Genomic DNA, 9,405 nt, shown 5'->3' with positions numbered 1-9,405 from the left:
CCCTCCCCCTTACCTTACCTGTGGTTCCATCACGGGGCAGCTGCATGGTCTCAGGCCAGAAGCCCTGGCTGGGGCTTCCAGCTGGGGGGTGGGGCAGACGGGCCCGCTGGGGCTTCCCCTGGATCCTACTGCCCTTGGTTCCTGTCACTTTTGACAGGAACCAAGGACAGAGAAATATTAATTTTTCTAAATTTTTTAGGGGCCCCGCAGGCTGGATGGAATGGCCGTATTTTGCCCACCCCTGCTTTAATCTTTCCAAATCAAATTGGATCCCTCCTAATCAATTCAGAAGGATTCGAAGATTCAGACATAGAGACCGCTTTAAATGTTTTTTCTACCTACCTTTAGGTAGCAAGGGTTCATGAATGCCGCGATGCTGGGGCACACAGTGTGTCCCATGCGGGGGGCTCCCCAGTGCACTCGGCAGCAGACCCAGAAGTGGACGAGAAGCACTTCTGGTCCACTTCTGGGTCTGCCAGGGAGTGCGCTCCCCCCCTCCCCCCCCGCACCCCTCCGGCTTGGCGATTGTGCCTCCTGGGTCTGGGGGGGGGCACCCAGGGTCCCCCTGAAGCTGATCACTGATCTGGGAGGGAGCATGGGGGGCCCCCAGTGTGCTCTCCAGCAGACCCAGAAGTGGACCAGAAGTACTTCCGGTCCATTTCTGGGTTCACCAGTGAGCACGTGGAGGCCCCCCCCCACCCCGCACTCCTGTGGGATGCTCCATCCTTCCCAGCATCGCAGCGATCATGAGCCACATCTGGTACCTCGAGGTATGTAGAAAAAGCTTTTAAAGCTGTGTCTGTGTCTGAATCACTGATTCTCCGAATCAGCATCAAATCTTCAGATTCAGATTCGGCCAAATTGAATCAGGGACAGTGATCTGAATCAACGAATTGAATTACTGTCCCTGATTAAGCTTGAGTCCAAATCTGAATCGAATAGGACCTGCTTTGCACACTCCTAGTAATGGTCTCAAGTTGTTGCAAAGGAAGTTCAGGTTAGATCTCAGGAAAAATTTTTTGCTAGGAGGGTAGTAAACACTGGAACAATCTACCCAGAGAGGGTGTGGAATCTCCATTCTTAGAGGCTTTCAAGACCCAGGTACACATAACTTTGGCCACAATGATATAATTGGGGATGGTCCTGCTTTGAGCATGAGGTTGGACTAAATGATCTCCTAAGGCCCCCTCCAACCCTAATTTTCTATGATTCTTGGATCATAGAATCATAGAAATGAAGGGCTGGAAGGGAACTCACAAGATCAATAGAGTTCAACCCCCTTGCTCCTGGCAGGAATACTGCTGAGATCAAATGATCCCAGCAAGGTGTCTGTCCAGTCTCCTCTTGAAGACTTCCAAGGTTGAGGACTGTACTACCTCCTTGGGAGGTCTATTCTAGATTCTGCTCACCCTTACTGTAAAGAAGTTCTTCCTTGCATCCAACCGGAAACCATCCTCTAACAGTTTATAGCCATTGCTCTTTGTCCTCCCCTGGAGCACCCTAGTGAACAGTTTTTCCCTTGGCTCCCAATATTCACCACTTACATACTTATAGATGACCACCAAGTCCCCCCTCAGTCTTCTCTTCCCCAGGCTGAACAGTCCCAAGATCCCTTAGTTTTTTTGTCATAAGGTTTGTCCTCCAGGCTCTTAATCATTCTTGTGGCCCTTCTCTGGACCCTTTCAAGATTTTCCATGTCTTTTTTGAAATGTGGCACCCAGAACTGGACACAGTACTCTAGCTGGGGTCTCACCAATGCCAAGTAGAGAGGAAGTATCACTTCCTTAGCCCTGCTCATGATGCATCAGCTAATGCATCTCAGTATGTTATTAGCTCTGTTGGCTACAGCATTGCACTGGCAGCTCTAGTTCATCCTGTGATCAGCCATAACCCCGAGGTCCTTTTCAGCCATTGTGCTGACCAGGACATGTCCTAACCTATGGATTTGGGAAGATTGGTGTTCAAGTAACATAGGGAATTTGTAGGAAGCTAATAGTTAGGTCAATGGGATTCTGATCCCTGCATTGCCCTGAAAGTTCTTCAGTAAATAGCTGTATTTATTCATACTGCCTTAGAGGTGGCAAATGTTTGTGGTAAGTGTGTAGTGATTTTCTAATTATCTGAAGTAATAACCTCTCTTCCCCTAGCTGTCCATATCTTTTAGTAAGAGGGTACTGGCCACTAAAATTTCTCATTTGCAGGTGTATCGAGCTATCAGAGAATGTAGCAATGGAAAAGACGCGCAAAACCAGTAATCTTTCCTTTTAAATTTAGGCATTCAGATTTACTGGACTCTGAGAGAGTGACCTGGATATAACACTGCACTCTTTTGCACAGTTCTGTTAGATGTTCAAAAGACAAATACTTTCATGATTAACTGAAAGTTTATATTGTTTTTCCCCAGAGACCCAATTTTCAACCGTGAAGAAAAGTAGAAGAAACCCAGTGTCTCAAGCTGTAGCTTTGCTCCTTTTCAACTGTAACAATCTTTAGAGGGTTTTGACCTTCTCTGGTTAAACAACACATTTAAATTTTTAACATTGTTTCCAGTATGATTTACCGATACTAAAAAAAAACTGCTATAAAATTGTTAAAGCCCCAAATAAGTTTTAACAAGATGGCTGCCCTCTGAAAGAAACTGACCACAACTTTTTACAACAGATTCCAGTTTCATTTTTATTTGAAAACTATTAAAAGAATTTTTCCTGATCTTTCTTTTTGTATACTTGCCAATGCTAGGCAAGAGTTTTAGCAGTTTGTGGAGTTGTTGTAAATATTTATGATTCTTTTAAACATCATTATATAGCATTCAGAATAAAATTTCCCCTTTTCCTAATTTTTCCTGACTACTAGAAAGAACTCCTGCATGTGTCAGTGTTCATGTGCTTGAAAATCATACAACTAAGGAGTAAATAATTTTTCCCTCTAGTCTCCAGACACACGTGAGCCTCATGATTCTGCGTTTTTAATTCTCATGTATTGACCTATTTGCCACTATATTGTGGGACTGAAGAAAGAATTACCTTGTTCCTGGTAAGGAGAATCATATGCCATGACAAAGTGAAGCAAGAGTAAAGGCTTAAGGCAAGAGATTTTTTTTTAATTACACATATTACCTTTTAGAAACACCAGGGGTTCATTTGAAACCTTCATGGGTGGTTTTTGGATTCTTTCCCCGGGTCGGAGTGAGATTGAGCTGCAGACATTCAAAAATTGAGCCAGATATAAAAAAAAAAAAAGAAGAGAGATTTAACTTTAAAATCATGAGATTTAAAGTTAAGAAATCTGAAATTTTTGCATACTGATTTTTTTTATTTTTTATTTTTTTTATATCTCTGGTGTTCACATTTTCAAATGTTTTGTCTATAAACAGGAGGGTAGAAACTTCTTATTTACATGGAGCCAGGCCTGTGTAATTACATGGACTACAAGAGCTTCAGCTTTAAGAAACCTAGGAAATATCACAAAGCTTCTGACAAAATGCTGAATGTTGGCAATGCTGTGCTGAGTAGAAGATTAAGTTGCATCAGACTGTAAACATAATCAATTCTCAAGCCTGTGATGATTTTCAAATAATCTTATTGTTTGTTTTTTTTATGGCTTTCCAAGAGGGTGGGAGTTGGAAATGAACAGAGAAAACAGCATGTAGAACAGAGTAGGATGCAGTTTCCCATCTTGTCATTTATTTATCCTTAAGCACAAGCCTGAGCTCGGTCAGACTTAAATGGCGAACTCATTGCTAATTTTAAAGTTCAAAATGGTCTTTAATCTTCTGCTGATTCCTCTCGCTCATAAATAACATTAAGGTTTTCAATGCACTTTTTCATGGTTCTTTCCACCATTATCAGATTGTCCTTGATAGGCATGGAAATCCATCTCACTAAAGGAATTGTGATTCAAGAGGTCAGAGCATTGTCTGCCTCTCTGAAAACAAAGCCCATAAAATACAGCTTAACGAAGGGGTCTATTTGCAAAGTGGAGTCTCAGCATATATCTGGTAAGTGCCTGGATGTCAGACCTGAAGAAGGAGATGAAAGAAAAATAAATATCTTGGGTTATTGAGCACTTGACAGAACGCTAAGGGAAAGAAAGAAATCTATATAGGGAGAATTTGCTTCTGCTTACTGGGGAGTTTTTGCTACAACATTTTTTTTTTCTTATTCTAAGTTTACTCATTTAACTTACTAATAGAGATGGTAAAATATGTAAAGTTCAGGCTTTCACTCTTACTAATTTAACCATCCCTGTTTAGTAGGACCTGCAGTTCTAGCCACAGTTCTCCAAGAGGCTGCAAGATTTTGCCAGAACAGACAATCAGGGTAATGTGTACAAAGGTTTCTTTAGTGAATATGGTATTTGTGAAAGATTTGGTGTTAACAACTTTAAAGGTTGAAGGTAGTATCAATCTTCCAGGGAGAAAGTGAGTGCGTGAGACCAGGTACAGCTTCCCATAATGTGTCACTTGCTTATATGTAAAAACTCTAACCTAGGGAGACCAAAGCAGTGTTTTGAAATGTAATTTTTATGAAGCAAGCTTGTGAACTGTGTTTTCTTCTTTTTTGTGAGGTGAGTCTCCTGCAGTACCTAGTTCCAATTTTTTGCCCCAATTTTCATCACATGCTAAATTCCTCATTTATGTCAGACCTATTCTGTTTTATGATGACTGTCTGTCTGTTCAAGTTATGATCAAAGCATTAATTCCTGCCAGTATTGGCTCTATCTACATTAAGAGTTTATTTTTTCAAAAGAAACTTTCTAAAAAGAAACTCTCTAATAATGAATCACTCCAGCTTCTTTCTGCCGTAGAAAATAATCCTTCTCTAAAACACAGTTTAATATGTGGAGAAGACCTGTATTCAAGAATCCCATTTTTAACAGTAAATTAATCTTAACAGGCCTGTCTTTGTCCTGATTCAAGTTAGGATCCTTAGTTTTTGTCCAGTCAGTGGATGCATTTGTGCTTTGCCAAAAACTTGGGAGTCTTAGTTACTTTTATATATTTTACATAACATGGTGCAGGCTTTATTTTTCCTGATTGTTTTGTTTTTGTTTGTTTTGGGGGGGTTCCCCCCCTCCTTCCCCCCATGCATGCAAAGATAAACAGGTTGTGTAGATGACAAATCCCAGCCAGCAGTGCTCTCTCTTAGTGCGAACAGCTTTTCCACATTGCATCATCAGATCGGTAGTCTACATTGGTTTGGCTTTTGTGAAAATCCAATTGTGAAGCTGATTGCTGAGTTTGACCTTTTGGGTTGTTTTAGGACTGTCCATGTGTCTATATAAAGATGTAACTGTAACTGCAATCATACAAGAACACATTTGATAATTCAGCTACCTCTTAGTATAATGGCCAAAGCCATTTCTGTTTAAAGGGTCAGAGGAAGAAGTGTTGTATGTCTTCCAATTTGAGCCTCCTGCTGTGAGAACATAGAGTAGCAAATTTAGAGCAGCTCATTCAAGTGCCCTAGTGAGGCCATCTGAATTGTACTGCATACAGAGTCATAGAAGAATTGTGCTGAAAGGGTCCTCTTGAGATCTGCTAGTCCAGTCCCATACTCAAGGCAGAGATAATCTCTCAGGCCTCCCAGACAAGTGTTTTGTATAACACCTAAAAGCTTCTAGAAACAGAGATTTTACAGTTTTACCAGGTGATGAGTCTAGTGCTTAGCCACCCACATAGTTGGACTGTTCTTCCTAATGTCTAAATCACCCTTGTTACTGTTAAAGGCCATTGCCTCTTGTCCTGTCCTCAGTGGACAAAGGAAGTGATTAATTGTCATCCTTTTCTTTTTTTAAACTATTTCCAAATCCTCCTGTTTTCTGTACACTAAAAAATCCCAGATCTTCGCACCTTTCCTTACATGTTGCATTTTCTAGACCTCTAATAGTTTTTGTTGCTCTGCTTTGCACCACGCTTTAATAAAGGTGTTAATCGCATCTTTCTTAAGAGGCGGTGTGCAAAACTAGGTAAAACTGGAGGTGAGACCTTTTCCATGCTGTATAAAGTAAAAGAATTCCCCATGGTTAACATACAGCACTCGTGTTAATACATTCCAGGATGGTGTTGGCTTCTTGTGCAAAATGTGAGCTAACTATTGTTTAGCCCATGTGTATGAACCAGGGGGAAAAAAGAGTACTTAGCAGGTCTATTTAGTGAAGGTCCTTAGACAGGAGAGTGAGGAACAATATCGCTTTTCCTATTCTTGTGTAAAAGATAATTTAGTGCAGAAGAATAACTTGGATGGCAGTGCTAGAGGACAAAGTATTCCTTTGCTATTTGTAAAGGTTTTGAATTATAGTTTGAAGCATATGGCAAGGGATTCAGTGGATCTGTAAATGCGAATCGACTGTCTTATTAACTTTGTAGAGTGCTGTGGTACCACTTGGACTAAGGTAGTTTTCGGATTGCAAAGGCTGGTAAATAGCTGTTTAGTGAACAGAGAAGAGTTATAAATCTTTTCAAGAAACCTACTTTGCTTACTTATTAAATAAATAAGTTGCCTTTGATCATAAATCATTCAGTGTTCATGCATTTCATTTCAAGTGGGTAAATTGAAATAACTGCTCAATGTACAGAAATGCCTCCTTCTTCCCTTTCATGGCTTCATCCTAGTCTAAACTAGACAGAGCACTACTACTTACAGTCTGGCAGTGACCTTCAGGACTATCAACCATGACAATTTTCTAAATGAAAACAAGTGTGTTGTTTCAATGTCCCATGCAGTTTTTTTTCATAGCATTTATAGAGAAATGCACGTCTGGTTGTCTATAGGAGTTGGGCACCAGTACTACATAGTTGGTTGAAGTGTTTAACAGGCTTAATTCTTTGTGCATCTTTGGCCAGATGTGCTAAAACCATGCTGAACACACCTAAACTATAAACTGCTGGTTTGGGTTTGAAAATGATTGCCAAAAAAGGTGAAATTGAAAGGAGCGTGGACATAGTTAAGAGAGATACTCAAAGATGACAAACAGCCATATGCTGTGAAAAAAAACTCCCAGCGGTCAAGTTAGTCTGGGGCAAGAAGGTGAACTGGACTGGAGTTCCAGTATAGGCAACTGAAACGAGAAAGAGAGAACTTGTACACAGGGTAGTTCACACTCTCTCCAGAACTATCCCTGCCTCTCTTCTTCCTTATTAGTGGCAATGGTTTTGCAATTTTTCCCCCTCACAAAGGGGAGTGAAACTCTCCCTAGCATCCCTCCCACCTGCAGGTAGAAAGCATCAAGTCTTGGATCCAGACTTATAGGTTACTTAACAAAATGTATCTTTTCACTAATCAAATTTAAATGTAATTAATTTTATTGAATTACTTTAATTGGAATGAAGACAGCTGTGTAAGAAAAATACCTGAAAGTAATGAGCTTGATTTCATTTAATTATTTATTTATTTAAAGGGTCTGCAGTTGAAGTAACCTTTGGTTTCAGTATAGGGAACAAAAATAATGTAAGCACAATTAATTTTCTATCTCCCGTGCTTTATTTTTAATGCTTTTAGGAGCAGGCAAAACAGAAGACTTGGTTGATATCTTCTGTCTTTGTTCTTGACTGCAAGGGTCCAGAACAGAGTATACGTCTTCCTTACTCATGTGCCATCTATAGTCCTTATTCCCCAAATTTTCTTTTCCACGTACTCGTATATGTTTTCTGCATTATGTGGGCATTGCGTTTCTCTCCCTTTTCCTAGTTATTGATTCCTGGGTTTTATTTTCAAGAGAGCTCATTAGTCTGCTTGCTGAAGTCACAGAGCATGTGTCACTAACAGCATGTTTGCTATGGCTCATGGGGACTTTGAATGCATCTCATTATATACACTGTGACCACACCTTGTCTAGGATTGTGCACTAATTAAAAATGAGATCCATGTCCACCTGGAGCAAGCAGCAGCAGTAGAATACAGAATCCTGCTTTCTTGTTTATCAGCATAGCTACTAAATCTGTTTCAGAGTGGCTGGGTAGCGCTCTCTCCCTTCTTTGAGCTACCTGACTGATGAATGTCATAGAATGTCTCACCCATCTGTTAATCGTTTTCTTTTTTCTAACTGTGTGTGTTGGAATGAGGAGAAGAATCAAAATATATAATGGAATCGTACATTTCAGTATTCGGATGCTATACTAAATAGGATATACAAGTCCCTAGATGAAGTAAAGCTGATTTTTAAACGAAAGAATTGTATTCTGAAGTGTATATTTTCCTCTAATAATAACCTACATTCTTCATGTATTGATCCCTATTCTGTCCTTCAGCAATTACCCTTTGACCCACTAGGCCTCAACAATTGGGTCCTCTTCTCAGCTTCCTGCTTTGTTGATCAGAAGAGGCGCAGTCAGTGCTAATTCCCTTAAACTGGGTACCAGATGCAGCACTCCAAAGGAAACAGAGGGAAATGACACTAATAGAGTTAATGTCACAATAATTGCATTGAAGGAATCCAGGACTTTAATGTTATATCACTCAGTTTGGCATTCACGTATGAGTTTGATTGCACTGAAAAGCAGCAAGAAAGATAAATTGAATAGGGGTAGCCATTTTCTAAATATTCTAAAGCAGAATGTACCTCTCCCCAGAGGGAGAGAAGATGGAGAAAGGACCAATCAAGCAATCAGATGGCACTGTCAGTCTTGTTGTCAAAATGGGTTGGTAATGCTGGTGCAGAGAAGTAAAATCTTTGCTAATCCACAGACCTGGTGCATCTTACCCTGATCTTCCTGCCAGTGGGTGCATCTACATGTGCACTTTACTGCAGAATTGACTAACTGTCTCCACAGTCAAGCATTACTATCTACACGAATGCTGATATTAGGTCACAGTAAATTAATTAACTGCCATAAAATAGAACTATTGGAAACAGTAATATCTTAGAGCAAAGTAACTAAGTGTGACAAAATGCATGTGTAAACAGTGATGGGGGCTGACTGGGGCATGAGGGTGCTGAAGTGTGGGTGTTGCCTGTCCCCTCATGTCCCAGACAGCCCCTCTGCTGCCCAGTGTCACCAACCAAGAGCCCAGGGCTGACCCTGCATGGGTAGACACTGTGCCCGGAAGCAGTTAACTCTGGCTCTAGTAGCTCCAGAGTTTATTGCATCGCATTAATTGAACATGGACATACACCAAGCAGTTGCGTCCAGACAAGCACGGCCATGGGGTATGTGGTGCTGCAGACCCATCTGCATGCCACACACCTTGCGTTCAGGCATTCCCCACACTGCTACCTTGAAGCGTGGGGATTTTTTTTACCCCTGCAGATCCCAGAGTCAAAAAAATTAATTCAGAAAAGAAGTGGGGCAGTGCATGTGGCAGCACAGCATGGCACCCCAAACCGGAACCTGGCTGGCCAGAGCCACACTTCAGCTGCTGGCCAGGTTTGCAGCCGCAGCACTCCTGAAGCTGGGGGTTTCCCAGC

At 41.1% G+C, this 9,405-nt stretch overlaps 1 protein-coding gene across 5 annotated transcripts in view; it reads left to right on the top strand.

Moving 5' to 3' along the window:
* Positions 1 to 9,405, top strand: part of LOC112550817 (transmembrane protein 263-like) — a 273,093-nt gene that overhangs the window by 133,999 nt on the left and 129,689 nt on the right. The window contains exon 1 of one of the 5 annotated variants that reach the window (XM_025207940.1): positions 3,814 to 3,997. The exons of the other annotated variants lie outside the window; for them this stretch is intronic. Within the exon in view, the coding sequence (XP_025063725.1) occupies positions 3,814 to 3,997 (184 nt within the window). Of the gene's footprint in view, positions 1 to 3,813; positions 3,998 to 9,405 lie in introns of those variants that run through there. 5 annotated transcript variants of the gene reach the window in all.

Source organism: Alligator sinensis, unplaced genomic scaffold (genome assembly GCF_000455745.1).
Source record: "Alligator sinensis unplaced genomic scaffold, ASM45574v1 scaffold592_1, whole genome shotgun sequence".
NCBI lineage: Eukaryota > Metazoa > Chordata > Crocodylia > Alligatoridae > Alligator > Alligator sinensis.
The sequence above is the reverse complement of the archived record's forward strand: the minus strand, read 5'-3'. Positions and strand labels throughout refer to the sequence as shown.